Genomic DNA, 26,156 nt, shown 5'->3' on the forward strand with positions numbered 1-26,156 from the left:
TATTCCACCTATGCAGGAAATAGCTAGGATGTCATATTATAATATCTTTATTTGCAAATACCGAAGTAAGCTTTATTCGTGGATTTTGTAGTTTATCGTATTCTTACAGAACTGTTTGTTTAGCATTTTCGTTTGCTTCCGTACGTGCTTAGTTTTGCGTAAAGAAACGGTCTGCACATATCCAGTATACTGCATCTACTCCTTCCTACATGGGTATCAAAACGAGACTAAGGAGAAATCACGCACGGAAGACTAGGAAAGTTTAAGGAAGTGGCTTTTCTTCCTACTTATGTTTTCTTCATTACAATTATGTATATTATAGAAAAATTTTCCAAGAGACGACCATTCGATTACTTTTACTCGTACTATATTCTGGCTATACGCCATTGGTGTATATTGAGAATACTATTTAGTGCAATGAGAGGCTAGTTATTTTCGTTATCGTAGCATTATCTATAACTGTCACTAAAGATCTATGCGTTTTGAGTATTAGTTGACAATGTTAGGATCTACAGAAATTCGGTCGCTGATCGACTCGATATAATAGAAATCATTGGCCCGCGAACTATCTTCTAAAGAAACTATTTTTTTGAGTCAAATTTATGATACATATTTACGCTTGACTTATTCACTTCAACGATACTACAACCGATCAAGATGCTGGTGATCGTTATCGACTTGAAACTCAGTTCCTTCCTGGCTGGTTAGCTAGCTGGGCGTTTTGCTCATGACTGAATGAATAACAGACTTACTGAGAACCCAGGCGGTTCATCTTTCCGGTACCTTACGACTTCAAAACTGCTTTATAACGAGAGCGACCATAACAACCATCACTGCAGAAAGGTATCCTCTCATATTTTGTCATAGACGTTTGGCAACGTAAAAGCGCGCAGTACTAGTGGTAGTAGCAGCAGCAGTAGCAGCAAAGATCTGACACAAAGGCAGTCATTTTCGTTGCCGGAATGAGTTGGGTGAGGCTTCCTGCACGCGTCATAGCACCGCATTCGCTCACTTCGTTCCGCTTTGCTGTTTTCGATTGAGGGTTGCTTACCCAGTGGACTGCAATATTTTCTGCTGCTAAGCCTGAGGCAACATTAAGTCGATGCTGTTCAGGTTATGCAGAAGCATCCTACTAGTTTATTATCGCTACTGCCTGCTTGTGAATGCGGCATCCACGCGTGTTGTTTCGGCTTCTTTTGTTATTTTGGTGCTCGGCTTATATATATATATATATAATGGCACTATAGTCGCAAATATCGGAACTAACGTCCGGTGAATGTTGACGACGATGTTCGGTGGCGATGAGCCAATGTGTGATCTTCCTATTCGCTGAGGCGCCATACCGCGCGCTCCAGGGATTCACCGAAACGTCTGTTAAGTCGTCTGCTGTGCTGATCTAGGTGGTTGTTGCTATGTAGGTAGACGGCAACGGTGGCGCTGACGATTCTATAGGGATGCAGCGCCCATCGCATGCAAAAATTAGATATGGACATACAAACATGCGGCTGTAGCTTAGAGTCGCATTGAGGGAAGACATGGCGGCTTGACTCTTGAGGGCACTACAAGGAAGACACGTGCTAATGACACGATATTGACGTTTCGACTAAAGCCAGATTATACTTGCTGTTCCCGGGGACGCCGAAGTCGGCTAGTTGGCCGTTCTGATGCGTTGCGAAGAGAAGCGCGCAGATTTTGCAGAGTACAATTGATTTTACCTTCTAACGTAAAATCTCGTATTAGCTATCGAGTAATCATGTTCGGTTGCTTTCGTAATAGGTTTGTTTAACAATCGTCGGTTGACATCATATGCGTTTTTTTTTTCAATAATATTTGGGTTTGTGGGTTAAAAATACGAAGGGCTATAGTGTCGTACGAGAAAATTGTCGCTGGTTTGCCCGGAGCTCATGTTTGTTTTAGAAACGTTGCTTTTCTGCCTTCAATATGCTGCGATATTGACAGCTTTGTAGAGCAACGATGAGAGTCTGTGCACTCACTCTGTTGTCTTTTTCTTCTTATTGGATTCTTATTTTCACAAAATATTGACTTGTAAGTCTAAGGTGGTTATTGAAGTATCGTCTTAATGGAAGTGAGCGACTCCAACGCTGTCCAGCGCTAACGAAATTCGTGTGCGGAGCCTCTGACTGATGGCCGTTCATTTAACAAAAGAATATCAAGATGGAATTGGTATTTACTCAAGGATTTGATTGCCCTTTCATATCGATCGCAGCAAAAGCTGACTTTCACAGGTCACAACAGAGGTCGGTGTTTTTTTTTGCCATGTGCCGCTGCACGTTAACACGGCGAAATTCTCAGAGCGGCCATTTTTCAAGTACATGTTGAGAAGCCGTGTGACATCGAGACCGGTTTACATAGGTATGGATGGTAGCAGCTGTTTTGCATAGACAAGATGACCATGTTATAGTTGGTTTGTATCACTCGAGGATGTGGTCATTGCTTATACATTTGCGTAAGTATTAAGCTGTCCGATAATCATCATCGCAAGTATGAAACTTTAATAAAATATTAGTGTTGAACAATGCGCACATGAATTCGTGCAGTGGTATAGCAGAAACTGTTTTATCTATTACTGTATAGGTGGCTAAAACACGTTACATTGTATAACGCGGCGTTACAATATCCAGTGCCTGCCGATAGCCATGCGAACTGTCCATGCTCACGGCCTCGAACTAGCAGCCTTGTTTTTCCAGACATAGAAATCTTGTCTAGCAGCAAGTACTTGAAAGAACATTGTATAGTCGGCAGATCTACAGATTACGGCTGCCGCCGCCAACTGGGATGCCCTAATCCATTCGAGATTAATCCGGCCGACGATCTATTGTAGGGCTCTCTCTGCGATGCTAGTTAGACCTGTTGCCATTCGACGGTGATCCTTTCGGTCGGTCCAATGTTTTTTATGCCGCTTTGATTCACGAGTATCGACAACTTTGTTAGTGTGGGCACGTCTAATAGGAAAAACGTTATAGTACGATACGTTCGCTATATTTAGGCTGCTAGAATTGCTTCTTGGTCGGCGGCCTGCTTAAAAGAGACAGTTCTGTTAGTAGGTTCGATATCACGAGTGTGACCGGAACTAATTGAAATTGTTGATTATTTTGTATTTTATTGTTTCTTTCCTTTTTTGGGTACGTTTGGTTGGTAAGAAAAGCAGAGCTGACTTATCATGGGTAGGTCGTTCGCAAAGAAAAATGAACATTTATGTTTGTCTTATATATAGTACATAAACCCTGGTAAAGCCTTGTCTACACATCCAGCCTTTCAGGCATCCATTAAGACGACATCTATATATAGAAAAATAAAACGACACATCGTTATTCTGTCTCACTGTCACAAAAATTATGTACTTAATAGAGCGATGCGTATTTACATTAGTGTAGAGGTGTGAGTTTACATCAAATTTCGACATTGGACCGGTAGCGAACTGACTTCTTGACCAACGATGCGTATCGAAGACGAACTGCAGTCGTTCGACTAAATCAGAATTCAAAAAATTTCAATAATCAGCTAGTTAGAAACATTTGGTAAATTATTTGTAATAACCCTATGCTGTAGGGAACAACATAACCTTTCTATATATTCACTTCTTACGGTCTATGAACTAGTACGTTATCGCTCGGTTGCTGTTTAGCTATGTGGAGGGTTTTAACGCGCGTTGCTTTGACTTGTAAAGTAGTTCATCGTTTTCTTACCTCAGTGACATAGGAAATGTTCCCTCATTGCTCAACCATAGCGTGCGTAAAGGCTGGCACAAACGTTTGCTGACTAACTGAGTTTATTTGGTTAGTATGTATATATTATGGGCGATACGTTTGTTCAAACTGAAGTCGGGCTTCTCGCAATTACCAGCTCGCAAAGGCTGACTCTTCGCAATGCGAAGGTCTAATATTGGAAGCTTTTTAAGGAACTAAATGACAATATTTCTTGGCTTACTTGGGGGTCACGAGAATAGTTTTCATGTATTTTCATGCACTGGACGCTAGATTCTTTCGTGTTAGACGCACTGATACCTGCGGTTTTGCGTCCGCTTCTTCGATAATCGGGACATTCGAAACGCTCTTTCGCTATGAGAACCTGTATATTTGGTGGTAAACAGACGCTAATGTAATAATATACGAATAAGAATCAGAGCGAATGGCGATTTTATCACGTGCAGTATTAGCTTTGCTATCGGTTGCGTTATTCGTATGGGGTGACCATGTGACAATGTAAACTTCAGACTACATCAAATAAAGCTGAAATCTATCGTCTGCCAACGTTTTTTTGCCACTAGGCCATCGTGTTTACAAAATGACAGTTCTCTGTTGTTGTTGCTCGGAGAAGCTTTAAGGTCATCGACTAATATTTGTCTACATTGCTCTAGCAGTAAGTGTACTACTACAGGCAAAATTGAGCTCCATTCGCGCATGTGTTCCTATCTTTTACTGCGTTCTGCTTGCGTTAGATAGTAACAGATAGTTTTTTTTCTGCTGCTTTTGCTGCACGCAGTGAATGATTGTACGAATCTTTGCTGCCTCAACGAGCTCGACGCCGTCGTAAGCAGAAGCGTGCCTCAGCGGCGTCGTTGGCGATTTCGTCTCGTCTGTCTGTCAAATCTGTATCTTTCATATTTTGGGCAGAGTGAGCATGATGGTAAACGAACCAGCTACTGTCGAGGCTTGTGAAAATGTCTGCCTTAGGCACGACACCAGCGGTGATGATTGCGGTATTGTCATGAAGCGAAACTTCTCGTGCGTTGCTGGATCAAACATCGATTATGTTTTCGCCATATTTTGCTATCCTCGAATACTTGTCGTGGTATAGTACCTGTATTTAGATTTAATGTCGTTCTTTCAATTTTTCTCATTTAATTAGTAATTTTTACGTCTGGATGGTTTGACCAGTCAGTAGCGAACTGTTGCAGTGAACGACTTGATACGTCAGTCAAAAGTGGTATCTCTTTGACCGCCTGCCACACATACTTGCTTAACGATGTACATGTTTGCCATTATTTGTAGTGCTTGCCAACGTACGAATCGACGGGACCTGCGCAACGGAAGTCCATTTACGCTGCATCTCGTAGCTATTCCGCATAAGGATTACTAATATGCCTTTTTTATTGGCGGAATCGAAACAAATATTCTAGTTGTCATCATTACTGCAGTACGGTTTCGGATCCCTAGTTAACATCGTCGTTTGAACCCGTCTAAGTAAGCGATTCTAATTCGTTAGGCAAAAAAAAAGGCATTTCAGACTTAATCGTCGCGTGCTTTTTGCATTGATCATTGGTATGTATCTGAGGTATTTATCCTAGTGACATGTGTGATTAGTCGAAGGTAAAAAAAATCCGAGCGTGTATGTCACCTACATAAAAAAAGATTGTCTTAAAAGCGCCTCTTGCATACAATTCGTGTTGGCAGTTTTTAAATTTGTCGCTTTCCAGATCTCTGCTGCTTTTTATGACGTAAACTACTCTGTTGGCTGTGAAATAGGATCCGGAGAACAGATATTTGTACTATATATGCTGGTCTCTGATCGGCTAGCAAGCCTAGCTGTTCACACACATCGCATCTATATTGTTGCACTATCTTTTGTTTTGTTACTCAAGTATTCCCTCCACGTAACTTCTTCAGCTATATATGGAAGCAGCAAGGATTCATTTAGTTTTGTCGTAAATAAAACTGCCGAACAGCTGTGAGCCCCGAATCACTGGCCAGTTCCTTTTTCCCAATCGAAAAAGGATTTATATCCTGATTCCGCCGACACTATTAGAGTTGCGTATATGGGTCCGTAGTACTTCCGCCACCCTTCCACAGCTGATTGGTTTTGACACGTCATTTGAATGCGATGCATAGATTCCGTTGGATGAGGAGATGGTCACGACGATAGGGTTACTTACAGACTATTTTCGAATCAAAAGGCTAAGGAAAACCGTAAGAAAAGACGAACATCCTTATTGATAATCGAGTGTACGTTAGATATTTACGTGATTGAGGAGATCATGGTTTGGCTGGCTAATGAGTACCTTCCTGTTATGGTAGCCATGAACATGCAGCCATCATAACGTTACCAAAAAAAATTGCCAATGGCATATATTGTGTGCGTCGTCTCACAGGTCTGTTGGAGAAAAGCCGATAGAACTAGCAAGATCTATTCCGGCTGAATTTTGTCGTCGGAAGAAAGCTGCACCAACGAGGTGATTTTAAAAGACTTCGTTAACACAGTGGGAATATCTGAAGTTACTACACGTTAAAAGAGCTTGCAGCTTCAGAACTGGTTGATCAGTTCATCTGTTAGTAGTAATTTTTTGTAGCTAAACTCACTCACACATGGCACACACAGAGAAGTTTTACAATTAATGTAACCTCATACTGCACAGTTTATTTTCGTCAATTCTTAAATAAACAGAATAGACAACTGTAGCATTTAAAATTAAGCTTCCTTTGTGAAAACAGACGAAGCAGCTCCTTGGTGCTTAGCAATTAGCAGTGAGAAAATCTGGTCGAACAGATAATGGCCATGAAAAATCAACTGCTTTCTTACAGATAAGCTCAAATTGGGCGTCCACTATGTTCTACATTTTGCTCTGTTGCTGAGCGAGCGGGCCTATTTCTAAAATTTCGGGAATGCAAGAGGTACACTATTCGCAGATTTTGGTTAGTTATAGTAGGCGAATGTGTAATAGGGTCTAATCGATCTGTAGATGAAGTGCTTCTTAGCTATATATATCTGACAGTTTCTTTGCTCTGATTTTCAGCCTCCGTCACGTCTAGGGCATGTCAAGTTGTTGATCAAAAACGCGAAGATCGTTAATGATGACGCGATCCTTGAAGGGGAGATTTTCATCGAGGATGGAATTATCAGGTAGCTACGAAACCGTCGTTCGATTTTAGATTTTAGTCACATTAAACAATGTCTGCCTCATCGACGCCTATTTTCTCTAAGCTTCAACTGTTTACCATGAGGACTTACGGGGAAATCAACTGAGTGATAGATATCACTCTACTTACGTGAGATAGGCCAAAATTTGAATCTTGTGGACAGCGAATGACCTGTTTAAATTAATTTATTGACTTATTATGATATAATCGTCGCATAGCAGATCACACTAAATTTTGAATTTCGGAATAGTGGCTTCACGGTTTGACCATCATGCTAATAAGTACATTTTTCCTGTACTTAGTCGGCCTAGAAAATGCAACTAATAATGGGCCTAATATTGCTAAACACGAATTCATAAGCCAATGCATCCTGCATCCTTGAACTGTGCCACATAATTGAAGCAGTCGTGTCCTTCTGTAACTCTCTGGTTTGATCCCGTCAATAGGCATCGTATTACTTTGAGAACTAGACCAACATCTCCGTGTGACACTCCCAGTGAGCTATTCATATAGGCGTACACTACGAGAGCGGGCAATGCAATATGCGTGGTCTTTGTGGTCTCTCTTATCCTTTTGCTCATCCATCTAGACATTTTACGAGAGGCGGCGACTCTGGTAGAAATCATTCGGGTGCTGGCAAAAAGCAAGGACGGCTACACAGCAATTCCATGCCATTGTGGTCGCAAGACAGACTCCTGTCTTTTTGTTTCGCTAGTTATATTAAATAGAAATTCCATTAGAATAAAGCGAAGTGCTAAATATAAGCATGGCTCAAACTTCTATCATACCAAAACCCAGCGAGCAAGTGCCGAGTTACATGAACATATTGTAACAATAGTAGTTAACTTTCATGCCCCCGTTAATCCCCCTCGTTGTCTAGTTTCCGATCTTCGCGGCCCGTTTTGGGGATAAGAGAAGTTTTAGCAGTGGGACGAATTATGTTTTGGGGATGTCGCACGTGGAGGAAAGCACACTAAATCCCCGAGTGTATAGCCCTAGCAAAAATGTGCCGAATAAGACGATGCATAATTTGAGAATTCAGAGAGAAACCGCATACCGTAGTTGATCCGGCATGCTGAATACACAGTCTAATGGTTTGCCAAATGAGTGCTGCTATTGAATGGATTATTTCCGTATAGCCGCATTCAGTATATATATATATATATATATATATATATACGTATATAGCCGGAGGCGATATTTTGCTTTAACAACAAAGTTTTAATCAGCTGTACCTTTATATTAAAAGTTGGACCGAAAAACATAACGGTCGTAGCTGACAGTATATACAAATATATATACATACTGTCAGTCATATATATAAAAAGTAAATATTTATATATATATTTACTTATTATTAATATTATAAAATTAACAACACGGAAATCATGATAACACATATGTATAATCTACTCTTTTGTTTCCCATGTTGTTAATAGGAAGACGGATAAAATAATAAAAAAAAAATTTGGTGACAGCACTTAAATTTTATAAGGAACAAAGTATACGTCGCTAAATGTCTTTCGCTTCTATCGCAGTAAACGAATGTCTCCGGTTTCAACTAAAGGTTTCTAAGCAAAGGTCTTTAAGTTTGAAGCGCCCTATAACGCTTCGGTTAACGGATTATTTGCTTAATATGCTTATAAGGTAATCATGTTATTCGACAATGACAGGGTCGCTTTACCATACGAGGCATTATCACCTTAAAGGATGACGTCTAATCAGAAGATTCTATAAAAAATTCTATAAAATATTCTGGATTCTATAAAAAATTTCGATTCACATTTTATCTAACGCAATATCAATTGAGGTATATTATTTGATTTGATGGTCTGTTCAAGAGGGCAGTACGTATATTCAGTATCGTTGTTGAAGGAAAAAAACTAATACGTGTAGAAACGTTTTTTTTTTTATCTTACTGTTCCTAACGGACGACACAGGTGACTATAGCTATTCGGTGTACAGGGTGTGCAGTTCTATGTATAAGGTCGACAGCGCGGTTAAATCGTATCTGTTATGATGCAATGCATCCGTTCGTACAGATCCTTCTCGATTAGCCGCCTAGCCAGCCACGAATCGATGTTTTCTGCCCCTATTGTTAGTCGAAGTACTGACGCCTTCAGCGATAGCTTGGTAAGCCTCGATACGGCTTACGTATCGACTCACTCGGCCGACGAACCGATTCTCGGGATTACCTGTGCTCTGTCGCTATGGGTGGATTCGTTGGACGTTAGCATTCATCCTTGCTTGGTTTTTCGCTCGTTAGAAGTACACACGCTTTAGGACTTTAACGAAATGAGAACTGCGGCTTCATTTAGTTAAACCGCCGAACAAGCGGATTCGCTACGGGAAATGAGAAAGCGGAGAGAATTATAGACCGACATTAAGGCAATCATATATAATGGCAGCGGTTAATGCTCGCATTGTCATGGAAGACTTATCATTGATAGAAATGAAAGAAGTTATCAGGTAAAATTTATCGAGAATAGATAGAACATGTTATTGCAGAACCTGATGATGACCTGTAGATCATCAACATTCTTCCACTCAACGGTGTACCTCGCTCCTGTGTGCACGTTCCTCTTTGATTTCACTGTGCCGCAGCTAACCGCCAAAATAAACGTCAGTCACAACGTTCAATGCAGGTTTCATTGACACCTCAACCTGTGCTGCATAGTGTGTTGGAGATCGAAAAGAACCTCAATAGACCACAAATCGTAGAATTCTTAAGAAGGATATCGTCTCACTTTACATTCTTGATCAGGTAACTATTATTAGAATTATATTAATATAAAGTATTTAAACTTCCATTGCGTGTCTAAGAACAATGACAACTGACCACAAATATTCTGAGCTATCCCTAATACTTCATGATCTTCTAGAGGCGCCCGTCCGCACTAACCTGAACTACACACTAATATACTACGAACTATTATTCGCGTCCTTTCAGACGGACATTCCTTGTACAGGAACTGATGCTGAAGTTTAGTACAGATTGGTAGAAACCACTCGTGCTTGCTCTATACCATATCCACTGTGACGTTATGTTCCACAATCGGTATTTCAGCTGTCCTGGAGCTGCACAGCGGCCGCGATTAAAAAGTCGCACTGCAATACATTTGATATTTATTGGATTCGAGCAGTCCGGTCAGTCTTCGGCCTGCGGGGGAATGGCGTTTGCCCTCGAGGCTAGTACCAGATGGCTTGATCCGGTATGACCATCTCCAGTATGACCGTGGATACTGGTCCTACGGTCGGGTTAGCAATTTGCACAGTGGCAGTCTTGTTTTGCGCTGCTTTTTTTTCTGTTGCTCAAACAGTCCACTACATCCACTTCCCAGACGAATACATCTAGATCGTTGAGGGTCCCGCCCTTGTGCGATTAACTGTACTGCGGCGGGTTCCGGAGTTATGGTTATGCGCCTCACTCTATGATTGCCGACGATATTATCTAATAAGGACCTTGTATCAATGGAAACTTCCTAATTCTATTTTATAGCCGATATGGAAAATCGTCGCTCATAGCTATTTTAGTTGTCTTGGTTTGATCCTATGCTGTGCTAGATCGCAAGATACGTCTGACCCTATTTACGAGCTCGTATACGACGTTCATTTAGAACTTGTTTCTTTTTATATACGAGTTATTTTTAACGTTGTCAACGATGTTTGCGTGACAACGAAACCTCACACAAACAATCCCAGATCTCCCTCTGTTACGGGCGATACACAAGTCATACAAGATCAACATAAGCCACATTACGAGATGTAAAGACAAATGTGCTACTTAAGCCACATGAATACCAAGCAACGTACTTCAAGAAAAACCGGATTTTGTCAGTGGGCTCGTATACTTACAGCTTTACGATTGTCCATATCATCAGTGTTATACAATTTAAGCAGTCTGAATCAGAAAATAACTAGGTTCACCACTGCTGCCATTCGTTGCCCTTAGATTGATTGCTCCTCTTGCCCTGCATTTCTTTCGTTCTCCTATTTCGCCTGCAGATGATAATAGCGGGAAACCTCCAGAGGGTTTGTCTTCTAACCAGGATGTCTCTGTCACCCTCGGTGGTCCTTTGGCCGTATTCGATCGCGTGGAACCGGGAGCGACCTTTTGTGTCGGCGGCGGCTTGGTACAGTGACGCTCATTGGTACTTTGGTCAAGGGGGGAGGTCTGCTTTGCCTCGTGTATAGCAGCTAAGCTGTTAAGTGTGTCGATAGCAACGCCAAGAGTTAAGTTATCTACAAATAATCATAATAAGTCGATCCACTGCTCCGTAGTCATTGGTCACTTGTGAGTGCTGGTGATGGCGATGGTCGTAGTAGATATTGTCCCATCACAAGATCAGCTGCTATCACCTTTACCACTCCTATTTTGCACTGTATTCCCGAGATCGGTTGGATCAGGCCACCGTCGAATCAATTAGCCCTTCGCGTTGTTGCTGTTGCTGGGTGATTATCGATGTTTTGGGTAGTTCGCCTCCGAAGCGTGGTATGGCAAAAAAGAGTGAGTCGCTTTTTATTTGTAGCTGTTTTTTTGATACGATCACCGATACGAGGCCTGGCAACAGCCCATGAGAGGGCGACGGTGATTCTTCATTACGTAAAAGGGATGGGTCATATCGTGAATGTGAGATCGACTATCTTGACTATTCGCACTAATCGCACGAGACTTTGCTAAAGAAAAAATGACTGGTATTAGTCATCAGTAAATCGGTGCACTAGCTGTTATCTGTCGGGCAAGGAGCGGTAAAGCAGCGCTTGTTTTTCTGTCCTTCCGACCAATCTATTATTTTTCCTATTAGTGTGTGACCCGGTACATAGAAAGGGCGATTATTGCTATTGCATGATTGCCTGGTCGCGCTACGAGCTGTCTTCTAAAACCATTCTCTTATAGTAAAAAACGCATAATACAGTGATAGCATAAGTGACGTGACCGGTAAAGAGGACTATAATGTAAGCAGTTTTAACCAGTAAAACGAGCGGTCTGTCCTGTAGATTTTTTGATTGAGTCATGCCAGATATATTGGCCTTATCGTGGGCCTCACCAGTTATATGTTGTTAGCCTACTCTCAAGGCTGCACATCGTCACTTCCAGATCAGTAGCTCGTTGGGCAGATCCATCCCTTTAAAATATCAGCTCGGGTATACAGTGCATTTCCCCTTTTTCACGTATATATATGTGCACTGTTCTGCTCCATGTGGAGGCCCAGAACCCAGGTTACCGACTTCTTGTTATGGCACAGCAACGAGATGTAATGTTTATGAGGATGTTTATATACACCACGGGATTTGTTTGTGTATTGCCGGATAAGCAAAAACTAACAGATTTATTCGCGGGACGTTGTTGTTTGAGTAATTTCCGTGGGAACGTTTGCGCTCATCGCGTCTTTGGGTTACTTCCGAACAAGGCACGACATGACGAGACGTTGTGATAGGTACTTTTTCCGAAGTTTATTATTTAAATATTTAAGAAAACATATTTTCTTTAAAAATATTACAAGAAGCAAGCCTTTTTTAAGGCTTGCTTCTTGTAAAAACTTGTTTAGATAAGTAATTGAAAAACATGGTTAAGAAAGTTTTACAGTGATGAATCCATAGCTTTACGTTCATGTCCATGCGGTAGGGTCTTTAATTCGATACGAAGCTGTAGGCTTATTCGTACTTTTCGGTATCAGAACTATACACTAACAGTAATATACGTTCACGCGAATCATCATTTCGAAAAACCGAAATATAATAAGCCAGTCAGTGCGGAATAAGCAACGACAGGTGCGATAGACGCTCAGGTATGATTAGGAGCACCGTAATAGCAATCCATATACTATGCTAAACAGAAGAATGGAAGAGCTAAGGTAAATTTAACCGACCAAAAACGCGGACGGTAAGTTCAAATGGTTCAAAATAGTCTTAAGCTACTGCCTTTTCTAGAATACATAGCAAAGAAAACGAATTAAATACTATTTAGGTATCATATAGATCCGTGATAAACTTTCTTTTTATTCGTTCTTGTGTAATTGTACCGTATCTTTTCTATGGCAGAGATTGTCTGTCCACATCAGAGTATTTTTCGCTTCGGCTCTTACTGTCCGTATATATAGCTAAAGAGTAGATTGTTTCAGCTCCGCATTCAGACCCCCCTCCCTTTTCATGTTAGTAGATAATGCACTTCTATGAAAACAGGGAATCTAAGCGCTCAGGTAGAGTTCTGCCTATTAAGTGGAAACATGTTATCTGCTGCGACCTATTTCTGGCTAAACGTCTCGAGCGTAAGACCACGTTAATAAATTCGGATAGATTTTTTAAACCAAGGTCACTTCGCGCTGTGTGATATTGCACTGCAAGAGGTAGCTACATAGCTAGCAGCAACAGATCTCTGCCCCATTTTGTTTTCGTACGTTTTCCAAACGTAAATGGAAGAATTATGGCGCAAAAGGACTGCACGATTGATTTGTCGCTGTTGACTTTGACATCGTCAATGCTACGCGCTAAATTCATCTAATAAAACTGATAGAAAATAGTGTCATTCCGCACTTTTCGTTCGATAACGACACAATATTCGTCTGTGAAGTTCAGCCACGCCAATAGCAACAAAATACAGGACACAGAGACGTCGACAATAACCGAAACAATGGCAGCAACAGTAGGAACAGACCTGTAGTAGAGCAGTGAAGCCGCGGAAACATTAGGGCCCCAATTTGATTACGTTATATGGGCCAAGTGGGACCCAACAACCGATGCATGCCTGCTGCTGTTGGACGAACCACCGCCGGTCACGAGTAGGAAGGTCACTGTGTTCGTTTGTGAGGACTGTTGTTCTATTCGTTATTGTTTGCATGGTGAAGATATAACGAGGACACTGTGGTCCCATTTGAGTGCTAAAAGTGCTACTTTTGTAGAACTACTTAAGTCGTCTTCCAGCTGAGTGATACTTGAGTAGTATCTGTTCGCCTACTAAATTTCGGGTGGTTTAGCTTAGAAGTCTGAAGGGGAGCCATTCTGATAAAATGCCTAAAGGCGATACTGGACGTAAAATCCGAACTATAGAAACAAGTGTTGTTCTCTACTGGCAGCTAGCTATGAGAATGTCTACGGAACGTCTAGCGACAGAATCATTTTCATTCATAAATGTATTGTTGACTGGAAAGTGGTCAAAGCTAGCTTTAGCCATTCGGCAGAACAGGCAACCATTATATGCTGCAGTTGTACGGGATATCCAATCAATAGCCGTAATGAATAAAGCCAGTTTCCACTACATTTTTAAGATGATGTCGTTTATTCGTTATTTTCACAGCCTGTTTGCTAATTGAATGTTTCCAGTTCAATGATCTATTGTTATCCCGTACGAAAATTGGTAGAACCTATATGGCGGTTCAAACAACATTAATCTATAGGGAACGCGTACATCTAGCTACGACTCGAGTACGTGTTAGGGAATATAGGAAATTTATATATATATATATATAATAGGAAATTTCAAGTGAATTGTTGGTCTACTACGCTGTCTTTATTACTATTGTAAATCAATAGATACAGTTGAGTCAATTTTTCAACACTGATTTTAATAATGAAAGTGAAACATTATGCAGTAAAATTTCATTATAGTCTCTACGGACATCATTCTTTTCGACTCTCTCCGTTACCTCAAAACACAAATCTACAAGGTCGATTGGCACATTCTGCATCAGTTGCTTGTTCGAAGGCTCTCCATTCTGGCGTCCTACCGACCGAGAAATGACAGATCTGAGGTTGTAACTGTATGCAGATTTGTTGTTAAGGTCGCGAGCTCTGTTGTCAACCCTTTTCCCTTGCATCTCTTTTCGAGGCGAATGTACATATATATTGTAATCTAGCAGTGTGACGCAGTGATTATCTAGTGCAGTTGAAGCCATACGTTTTTGGCTTTGTCAGCAATGTGACTATTGTAAGTTATATTATCTAACATGAAAAACAGTTGTGAGACGAGTCATATTAGCTATAAGGAATGATAGCGTGAGTTGTTGTAGAGTTACGGTTTCAAAAAAGGAGCCAATGACGTCCTTCGATATATCAATGTCTTTTGTTGCAGGTGTTTACAAAGGTTGATAATTTTGGACGCATTTATTCTCTTTGCTAGCGGTCGAGTCCTTGTCTAGGCTTCGTGACAGAACACTTAATAAGGCATCGCCAGTGCCGCTAAACCTACTAGGTTGGGAAAGACAATTCATTAAGATAATGCAAACAACGAATTTCGCTTCGGGGCGTTTCTTTGGCTAATCTCTAATCTAATACATTGCTATTAGTTCCTTTTCAGCAAAATCTAAAATCACCTTTGCGGAACAGAACTACTTGAAATCCAAGCAGACCGAATGGTAATCAGCTCAAAATAGGCCATGTCGTACGAAAAGGGGATTAGTTTTGTAATCCGTAACCCGTGGCAAAATTTTGCACGCCCCAATTGGTTCCAGAGGTTATCCTAATTGCTGCATTAATTCCGGTTCGACTCCCTGACCTTTGGACCGACACGATCCCATTAAGCGTCTACATTATTATTATTAACCTTGATATATACAAATTTGGCCCAGATTTTCTAAAAAGCTGGCAATAACTGACAGGACAGAATAGGACAAGTCTCTCGAACGAAGGTCTACAAATAAATCATAGCATTATAGTTTAATTAAACTACATATATCCTTCACGCTTCTCAGTGACGCTTATTTTCATACGGATCCCTTAGAGATTCTGTTTAATAACTTAGATATTGATAATATTTTGTTAATTGTTCCATACGAAATATTCTGTACCAAGTGTTCTACTGAGTTGGCCTCTAATCCATAACATCTGATTTTCCTAGCGGTTCCAAAACGCATATCTTTGTTAATGACAAATCTCGGAGAGGCAATATTTCGTTCCAGCATTCTAGGAGTCTTTAATACATACGAGGGGAAATACGGGTCGGTTGATCAAATCGTTTGTCGATTTTTGTTTTATTGTTTATACCGATTAGTGTACATGCGTATGTGTGTAGTTCATGTACTATTCCATGTGCCCAATCAGAAAAACTGACATTGTGTGGTACCTAGAACGTACAGAACGTCCGGCTAATCGTATCTAGCGTACATTCGATGAAATCCATCTAACGTGTCGTAACAATGTACCGATTAACTCTGTCAGTCTTTCTGCAGCCTTCGTTGATGAATTCGTGGTCAACCTTTGCCATTTTTTTGTCCGATAAACATCAAATAAGCAGAACAGTGGGAAGTTTGAATTCGCGTCTCTAGTTCTTCACCGATTCTCACATTTCGTGGATTAGGTGAGAAGCTACCGAGGTGGTTTTCACTTTTAACACGGCCAACGCCGTACGTAAAAATGTCCAAGGTGGTGCGTATGGGTTTATAGGTAAAATTAGGCCAGGGGTACTTGGAGCTGATCAACTCTTTTAGGCCGTTCTGCCTACGCGTCCATACATGCAGCGTGTCGATAGCAGCAAAGCGGCTTCTGCGAGGAAAGTTTGCAGTCCTTGCTTTCGATGCTTTCCACCAGTCCAGCCTCATCAATAATGAGAACTTTGCGATAAACTGCTGGATAAAAAAATCGACTCCTTTCGAGGGTGACAAGATCGTCAACATGAAAGCAGCTTTTTTACGTATTTAGCTAGATCCTGAACTCGGAAGGGCACCAAACAGAAAAGTAGTAGACCCAGGTTAGCGCCTTAGTTGATCGAATGGGCCACTTTATCATAACTTTTCTTGTAGAATCGCCATAATCAGATGCAACATGCTGTAAGTGGGTTCCGCGTTGTGCAGGTTGTATAGAGGAAACCCTACTCCCGGCATTTCGCGCATCATTGATGTTTGTCAACGAGACAAGGGCGAAGTCTGTGTGATGGTGTTCGTCGCCATGTACATACTTCCGTGTGCTCTATTAGTGTTGTAGAACCAATAGGGCATGCGTGTTAACCTTTCCTTGCGTGGTCATTTATTTCCACCTGTTTCCCTGTAGCGCAAGGTATGTAGCTTTTTAGGTAGTTACGAATCGGCCTCAGGGCAAGCCGGGCTTGGCAAGACTATCTGCGGGTGTGTGAAGAGACCTTAAATAAAGAGCGATATAACCTCATAACTCCAAATTCACGTATCATCGTTGGGTCGTTATAATCTCTGCTGAAGTAATGACCAACGGTATTGGTAGTCATGAAATGCGGATAATAACTGTCGCAGCAATAATAAATAATACAAGAGGTAAAATTATTACCGCGACTGTGTTGGTCATTTATAATTGTACTACAATTTAGTTAGTTAATGCCGTAAACGTTCCGTGTAGTTACCTTGATTTAATATTGATATATTAATGATGATAATATTCTTCCTTAGAACACAATTTGTTAGCAGCCGTTTGAGCTTCAATTGTACTAAGTGAATCGATATAAACTTTTTTTCACATATTAACTAGAAAAATCATTTCGAGCATGTCATCTAAATTGGAAAAAGGATAAATACTTTTGAAGTGTGCTGAATTCGTTTGAGGATGTATCGAGCCAATTACCTAAAATCCACTTATATTATTAGTTAGATGCGAAGTTGGACCCGGCTGGCCAGGGTGGTCAACGGCCAGCTTACGACTGTACCATTTATCATTATCTGTAATAGTTATGTCCATCTGTTTCGACCTTTTAGACAGGTGGGCAAGGATATTATTGCGCCTGGCGGTTGCGAAACTATCGATGCCAAAGGCATGCTTGTCATGCCCGGTGGTATCGACCCTCACACTCACATGGAATTTTACTTTATGGGTACACGAACCGTTGATGACTTCTACACTGGCACAAAGGCCGCCCTCGCTGGTGGAACTACCACAATTTGTAAGTGCACAAGAACATAGGTCGACGTTGAGACAAGTTAGAACCTCCCAGTTACTGTGGATTAAATATTGGGTGCTATGTATGTATTCGTTTAATCTAACGGATGATTAATCAGCACTAGTAGTATTCTTATTGCGAAATTCCTTCGCTGGATGTACAAGGGAGTACTTGCGCTAAAAATAAGGTTCTGTCCTTGATAACTGTAGCGACGTTAAGCTATACTTCACACCTCTTGCAGTGGATTTTGTATCGAAAAAGGAGCCTGGCATGACCCTGCTTGAAGCACACGAAGACTATTGTACCCGAGCAAAGGAAAAGGCCTGTTGTGATTATGGATTTCATGTTATTCTCGACGAAATGAACGATCAGGTGGAGGAGGATATGGCTGAGCTCGTGAAGCGAGGCGTCAACTCCTTCAAAATGTTCATGGCCTATAAGGTACAAACAAGATACAATGCCAATTGTTCACAAGTCCATATACGCATTAGTACTTCTATGCGACAAAAAAGCAAATATAAGTATGTATTGTTGCTACTCATTAAATAAATGACGAAGTAAATAAGTAAAGATCAACCATAGTTAAGTTTCTCATTAACAAATACAGATCTGCCTTCTTTTTTTGCTTCTATTTGTCAGTAACTGATATAGATTATGCAAAGCGGGATGAGTAGTAAATTTTTGCTTTGATGACCTATTTTTGTCTAGGATGTGTTGATGATATCAGACGAGGACCTTATCCGTGGTATGAAACAATGTTCCCGATTGGGAGCGCTCGCTCAAGTGCACGCCGAAAACGGAGACATCGTTGCAGAGGTAAGAATGGCATGGATCACCGTTCCAGGCTGTTAAACACGTGCCGAAACATGTAACCGTTATAAGGAAGAATGTTCCGCAGTCAAGTTCTGCGAATGGAACGGTGACGTTATGGGATGAGTCTGCATATCGCACCTAATACATTTTCTTTCCAGATATAGTGAATTTATTTGCGCACTCGCGATTACTACGATTGTGATTACGATTTGATCAGTTCGACGAGTTGAGTATCTTTGCGGCCTTTAGCTTTAACAATTGCGATTCTGGCGACGGAATTCCGTGACAGTTTGTTTGCACCTTAAACTTCATACGTAATTACTGGTCTTGAAAACAAAACAAAAACAACGCATCGCTTGCCTTTTTTCAAACATCTCATCGAGCATTGATATCAAAAGGGTTCAGTATGTCTGTTCAGCCCAGCTTATCACTAACTGTTTTTTGCTTGCTTAACACGAGGATTAATCGATATACTTACTACGCTACTTCTTATGCCGTTCAGTTTTTGCTGTCGGTAGCTTTTGTGATGTGAATCTTCTGTCCATGTGTGTTCCGCATTTATGGCAAGGTGATTTTTCTAGTTTTCGCTTTTTTTTACACTTCAACTAATTTCTAACTGACAGATGCTATAACAGCTAAACGCACGCACAGCCAGAGACTTCGGGGCTCTTGATTCTGTTGACTGTGAATGGTAGTGCATAATAAATCCCGCATAATTGATGCATCTCCTAGCAGAAACAAGGCTCCCTGGAGTTCCTGGCTTCCAATGGGCGCTTTTCCTTTAAATCTTTTGCTTCTTCTCCTACGGTGAAACCATGGGATGACCTCTACCTGATGATACATTGATCATGGGCTTCTGGCGGTGACGATAAATGCAACTTAATTCGGCATGGATGCCTAATAGACTGGTGAAGAAGGTGATACCGCCGACGACAAGGTGAGTGAAAAAGGTCAGCTGTGGGACCTTTTGGACTCTGCTTTGGGTTCTACTTCTGTCCCTTTGTCCTCTCCTCCTAATGACTACTTGTACGACTTTAAGCGCAGTTTTTCTTAATGCTTTTGAATGTTCATTGCACAACAAATACATAAAAACACGTGCCAAGCTAATATCGATGCTTACGAGGTAAATTTGTTAGTCACTTTCGAAACATTACTTAGGTGCTGTGTATTGTCGCAGTGATATACGCAGCAGACTTACAGTTGCAAAGCCCGATATGCCAGTATTTTTATGCTGTAGAAGTATAAAAACTTACACAAAAAACACACAAAAAATTTACACAATACGTTTATTTCCTTTACCCTGGACAGCTCAGGAGGGGTCTTTTCTAGCTACATTAATCTCCTATGATAGGTGCTGATGCGATTGTGGGCAATTTCAACTTTGTCTTGTGTGGATTTGCTGCCTGTTGGTTTTTGGCACTGATCGTGTATTGCAAATTTACAGAATCAGAAGCGGCTTTTGAATGAAGGTGTGTCTGCTCCAGAGGGTCATCTGCTTTCACGCGACGATGAGATCGAAGCGGAAGCTACAAATCGCGCATGTGTTCTAGCGCATCAGGTGCATATATAAACTTCAGGCATTTTCTACTCTGTAGTAGTCTGTCCATTTAATAAAATACTTGTAGAGGATTAGAATAATAAGAGAGCTACATACGTATTTGCACCCTAGCACCGCTGATTATAAATCATTACTACAAAGACCAGGCAATAAAAATAATGTACTTAGTTCTTTGTTACCCGCTATGTAGCGAAATGAAAATCTCATGAAACAGGTAATACAACTTATCGCAGTAATGATATTTGGAGTTGTCCTGTTGTTGCGTAAATATGTTAAATTTTAACGTTTTTCTCTCGCAAAGGTAAACTGCCCACTATACGTGGCACATGTGATGTCGAAGTCTGCGGCAGACGTGGTCTCCCGCAGGCGCAACCTCGGTCAGGTTGTATTTGGCGAGACATTGGGCGCTGCCATAGGAATCGACGGTTCAGAGCAACGTCACTCGTGCTTCCGTCACGCTGCAGCGCATGTTATGAGCCCCCCAATTAACGACGACCCAAGAAACCGCGAACATATGATTAATATGATTTCTAGCGGAGTCTTATCGTGCGTTGGCAGTGATCACTGCGTGTTTGATGCATCCAAAAAGGCGATAGGTGAAAGTAACTTCACTAAGATTCCTAATGGTTGCAATGGCGTCGAAGAGCGTATGGCCGTCTTGTGGGAGATGGGTGTCAACCGCGGTCGAATCGATCCTTGTCAGTTCGTAGCTGCCACGTCAACAAACGCTGCGAAGATCTTCAATCTATATCCGAAAAAGGGCCGAATCGCTGTTGGTTCAGATGCCGACATTGTTGTCTGGGATCCACGATTTGTCAGGAAGTTCACCCCAGCCAATCATCATTGCGCTGGTGACTTCAACGTCTTTGAAAAGCTGATCTGTAGGGGTTCTCCAAAGGTAAACTTATGCTTTGGGTTATGTAAAGATCGTCATCTTTAAGTCATTGATGGGCGAAAGCTTCATATCAAATTTTTTCTGTGTATCTGTTTGGACGACATGATATATGCAATACACCTTATTAGCTATGTCAATGTGCGTCTTTCTCACAGTCAACAGTTGTGATAGCGCATCTTACCTAGAGATCGTAAATTCTCTTACTGTATTTTGCGTTTAGCAACGTTTGCATTCGGTCCTTCTACCTATTTAGTGTCTATCGTCCTTTTAGTGCTTTCTTGCACTCACGTTGTTATATGCTTTGCAGTTTGTTGTTGCGCGCGGTCGCGTCGTGGTAAACGAGGGCGAAGTGCATGTTAGCCAGGGCTGGGGCCGTCTGCTCGAGATGCCCGCCAATGGTCAACACGCGTTTGCCCGGATCCGCGCTCGCACCGCGCTGCCGCCTGTGCCGACCGAGGCCGAGGTCATGGAGCCACCGCGTTCGAGTCGCGCATCGGCTGCTGCTTCCCCAGCTCCCAGCGGTGGTGCAGACTCCGTCGACGGCGCTTCGGTTCGTTCCGGAGAAACGCCTTTCGATCAGAGGCGGCCTTCCCGTGATATCTTCCCGGCACAGCCAAAGGAGTTCCACAGCCGGCCTCTTACCAAGGGCGGATCGCGCAATTTGCAAGATTCGTCGTTCAGCCTTAGCGGTGCTCAGATCGATGATAACAAAAATGCGAAGTCGTCGGTGCGCGTTCACAACCCACCTGGTGGTCGCAGTCATGGCATCTGGTAGACAACGTGTGTGCGAAACAAAGTCAGCTTGGTAGGGGCGTCGGAATAAAAATTTTCAGTTCCCACACTTGATCAACTACCACGGTGCGTTTGTGGTTTGAAACTTAGATGGTTCCATCTGTGGAACTTCAAACTAGCTGTTTTGACCACGGACGTACAATGTAGTCCGGGAGAAACGTCTAACCAAGCCCTGCCATATGAAACCATCCGTACACGATAGTGTAATATTAATAACAAGTTCCAGTTGCGAGCGAGAAAACGAATACAACTCAGACGGTACGTTCTCAGGCCATTCCCACTAACGTACAGAGGGTCAGTTCATCACGGGTGAAGAGCCTTGTTGAACAAAGCTGAAGTCGAAAATGGGCCCGGTGGTTGCGTGTTCAGGAAAAGACGTAACGCAGTAATCATGGTACGACACGCCGTATCGTCTTTTGGATAAAACATAATTAACAAGACGAAGCCTACGAATATAAATTTAGAGGATATTACCAAAGTATGAACAGCATGGAGGACTGTGCTAATAGAACAAACGAATCTCTATCTCTTTCTTTCTCTCGCTCTCTCTCCCTTTCCGGGTCAGGGAAACATCGACGGCACAACGCATACACAAACTAGTATAGTGTTGAAGAGAATATGAATTTGAACACCTGGGGTCTTTACTGACTGGCAGATAAGATAATGCGGAGAAGAACATCAGTGAACAGAAATGAGCAAAAATATATTTGCATTGATTGCATAATTCGTAATGGGGCAGAGCAGACGAAATTATGTACGATTTGAGAAAAGCGTTTGGAAGAGTGACAGTCGAGCGAACGTGACGTATTTCTGTGTGTAAGGAACTGCTCGATATCACGTTACTACTCTGCTAGAATACATGAAGACGTGACAGTTCTTTCCATATCCATATGATTAGCGATATATTTGTTGTTGAATGAGACCTTTAGCTACTCTTATTTGTATAGCGACTGCAGTGTACCTGCGAAGAATCAGTACGAAACTATATCTTAGGCTAAGTTGAGTAAGTAGTTTCGCCTATTTGAGTATTTTGAATATTGAAAGATTTTCGTCTGCTTTGTAAACTACTGTCTTGGCTGCCTTCCATTCGGCCGCAATAGTCTTTCTAATCACTGAACCGTCACTCATTTTTGTATTCTCCTCGTACATTCTGCTCGCAGAGCTGTCGGTCATCGTACGTTCAAATGGAAAAAGGATCTGAAATGTTATCGGTTTGTACTGCGGTCGCTATTATCTGTAGTTGACGAGCTGTTTGTATAATCTATAAGTGGATTGTATGGAATCGCTTGTTCTCAAGAAGACAACGTAAGAAAATCAACGAAGAACGTCAGACGAAGTTATTCATAAACGAGTCTTAAAATTTCTACTGACTGAAAGAGGTCGTCCATTGTGGCGGTTAATCCTAATTAAAAATTAGTATAAGCGGGCTTAAATCTAACAGAAACGTGTGAGCGGTAGTGAAGTGCTTTTGAGAACTAAATTAGAACAAGCTGCTTTTCGAGGTTAATCGAACCAGCTGTATTCGTATATGACCTGTCAGCTGAAGTCACTAGAATTCACCGAAGAAATGATCCAACGATAGATATAATTAAAGTAGTAAGTAAAAGCTGAATCTCATGACGCATTTACTGAACTGATCTGCCTAACCCTCAGTAAATTGACTTCTCGTATCTAACATCGAAAGCGTCGATCCTAAGGCTGATATCGTACTGGTCGCGTAGAACAGACTGGTTTCTGGAAAATACTACAAAGACCTAATATTTTTCGAAAGATAAAGAGCTTGCTCTCGTCTCTAAATAGCCCAAATGTGCGCCAAAATTACGTGCGTACAGGCAAGATATTTTGTATTTTCGTGTGATTCTTTCTTGCGATGAAAGAGAGCTTCGGATGGTCTGTTGTGTTGAACGCGAACTGCGCGAGATGCTGTACGTCACTGCAACAGTCAGTTTGTCGTAGAATAACCCTGAAGAGTCGTCACTACTCTTTTGCTTCCGAATGTTTACATGTTATTTTCATGTGGTTACGAATGTGTTTGCAATTATATTTATGAAGATTACAAAGGAGAACTCGCAAACTGGCATCTGTAGACGCTTGCGTTTTCGCTTGCGAACGACCTGATTTGCGTGGATCTTCAATTTGATTTTTACTTCACAACGCTAAAATGAACAGCGCTATGAAACAAAGAGAAAGAATACTAAATATATTGGGCACGATCCTCTACAGCATGGCGATCATCATGCCAATTACACACTTAACCGAAATAGGACAAATGGCACAATTGACTCACTAACTTGATATATCAACATCTAGTTATGTTATGTTATATATATATATATATATATATATAGTATGAGATGAAGCGAGAAAATGGCACTTGATGGAACTTCGTCGAGACGAAGTAGTTCAGTCCAAAGCCAAATAAGTATGTTGGTCAGGGTCACTGGCCACAGAACAGCTATTATACGAAGATCATCATATTAATATATTATTATAACATTATACTACGATAATTTAAGATCAAGCATACACGGAAGAGTGGTTGCAATAGCACAGCCAGAATGGAACGATGCATATATATGACTTCGTGTAGGCTGATGAAAGACAGCAGCATCTAATAATAATGATGACAGTGTCAAGAAATAAGTACGATGATACTTACCTAGTACAAGACGGTAGAAAAGCTAAGAAAGACGCATGCAAAAGAGAAAATCTGTGGGCGTAAGATTGTCGGAATTAAAATGACAACAATACTATATCAATAACAGCAGAAACAGTAACAACAAATATTACACTGATCATAATAATATTAATAAGAAAAAACTATTGAAACAGAAAAAGAATAACAGATCTGCGCAGAAGACAAACCACACAATGAGGACTGCTTGCGAAATGCTAGCAACTGCGTGTGGATGAGAAATTAATAAATCTCATTTTTATTTGTGAAAACTAATGAAGGGCAAATTTGTTTACTTCCTAGTATCGTCTAAACAAGAACGTAAATTTAAATAATACATTTTAAGCTTATAGACAAATAGCCTTTTTTCTATTTGGCGCTAATAGCGTACGGTTGCCAAAAATCATCCACCTGAGATGTTACCGTGGTTTTTGGTTGTCGCAGTTTCGAAATTATCCATCTAGCATTTCTTCGTACTAATGACTCGGACAAACACAACGATATTTTATGACCTGACCGTATTCTAGACGCTTACACCACATCCCCTAGTTAGATTTCGTGTATGTCCTACCGTTACGACTATTACTTATTGATGATATTTGGAAAATTATTTCACACAATAACACTGGCCGCTAGAAGATCTATGGAGCGACACCATCTATACGTTGCGTGACAGCGCGAACAGCGTTTATCTATACGCTAGGTATTTTGCATTTTTATCAAGATGGCTATTTGATTAGAACCAAGCTTCCGTCAATAAAAGGTGCTTAGATAAAAAAAAAAAAAGCTTTCAGTTTTTCTGTTTATGCAGTATTATTACACTTCTCGCTTCCTTCATCTACTACTAATCACATTTGTATTGTACCAAGCGTATGAGGCTGGGAATGGTATAGTTGTGGAAGATTCGCTAAGAAGGAAATTTCAGCTCTCGAAAAGCCAACATCTACCAATTTACATAGGCAGTGGCACAATAATTACCGACGAGTACATAATTACAAATGCCTTTTTTTTTATAACAACCGAACTACGCATCGAAGGGATACTATGAGACATACTATGGTAATTTAAAATTTCTATACACGTTTAATTTATAGTGGTAAACGAGTACTAATCAACCGTTTATGTCGTGGGAATGTTGGTTCGCTACAATCGTAAGTTTGACTACGCCGAGTTTCATTTTTAGAGTGAAAGGTCAACCTCAGCCGTAAATATAGAAACCCTACGAAGGTGAACTATAGAAACAAAAAACTAATGAGCACTCACCTTTCCTCTTAACATTTCATTTTTACCTTTAATATAATGCAAGACGTGTCTTTTCTTTGATGAACATAATTGTCGATCCTGGCTTCGTTATTGGATACGCACTTGCACACTTTCATAGATAACATTTATGAAACGCTTTGGGATACGCGAATGCCGAGGAATGAATAGGCAAAGCCCAACCGAATCCCCTTATACTGAACTATCTCCAAGTAAATTGGGCTTCAAAGTAGCTATTATTTACGTACTGCTGATAGGCACCTGGTCGATGTGAGCGTTTTTCTTTTTCGCTGCTCCTCTGTCACTTTCAGGCCAACTAATCTAAAAGCTTCGTCTAAAAACTCCAGGTAGCTACAAGCTCGAAACAGTGTTTCTGTCAATGTGCTAACAAACTAGCCTATTTTTCAGCTCTGTACCGCTGAATCTGCTCCCGTAGGCTACTACTACTACCTGCG

At 41.2% G+C, this 26,156-nt stretch overlaps 1 protein-coding gene and 1 long non-coding RNA gene across 7 annotated transcripts in view; one reads left to right on the forward strand and one right to left on the reverse strand.

Annotated features, from left to right (window-relative positions):
- CRMP (Collapsin Response Mediator Protein) overlaps positions 1-24,717 on the forward strand; it is a 30,946-nt gene extending 6,229 nt beyond the window's left edge. For 2 of the 5 annotated variants that reach the window (XM_022801543.2, XM_086987476.1), the window contains exons 2-9: positions 6,752-6,858; positions 17,528-17,712; positions 17,951-18,150; positions 18,418-18,525; positions 19,427-19,459; positions 19,967-20,080; positions 20,382-20,978; positions 21,283-24,717. In XM_022801543.2, the coding sequence (XP_022657278.1) occupies positions 6,752-6,858; positions 17,528-17,712; positions 17,951-18,150; positions 18,418-18,525; positions 19,427-19,459; positions 19,967-20,080; positions 20,382-20,978; positions 21,283-21,750 (1,812 nt within the window). In that variant the 3' untranslated portion in view covers positions 21,751-24,717. Of the gene's footprint in view, positions 1-6,751; positions 6,859-9,383; positions 9,640-12,278; positions 12,314-17,527; positions 17,713-17,950; positions 18,151-18,417; positions 18,526-19,426; positions 19,460-19,966; positions 20,081-20,381; positions 20,979-21,282 lie in introns of those variants that run through there. The other 3 variants (XM_022801542.2, XM_022801547.2, XM_086987477.1) reach the window with 3 other exon arrangements.
- LOC147756253 (uncharacterized) lies at positions 32-12,041 on the reverse strand. 2 transcript variants are annotated; one of them, XR_015326680.1, is made up of 3 exons: positions 10,731-11,607; positions 3,386-3,489; positions 32-3,036 (listed from the first exon to the last, which is right to left on the reverse strand). It is a non-coding gene; the product is annotated as an uncharacterized LOC147756253 (long non-coding RNA). The 2 variants fall into 2 exon arrangements; XR_015326679.1 differs by having other exon boundaries at positions 32-3,489; positions 10,731-12,041.
- Positions 24,718-26,156: the final 1,439 nt, after the last annotated feature.

The sequence above is a fragment of the Varroa destructor genome, unplaced genomic scaffold, assembly GCF_002443255.2.
Source record: "Varroa destructor unplaced genomic scaffold, Vdes_3.0 BEIS01000004.1, whole genome shotgun sequence".
In the NCBI taxonomy this organism is placed as follows: Eukaryota; Metazoa; Arthropoda; class Arachnida; order Mesostigmata; family Varroidae; genus Varroa; species Varroa destructor.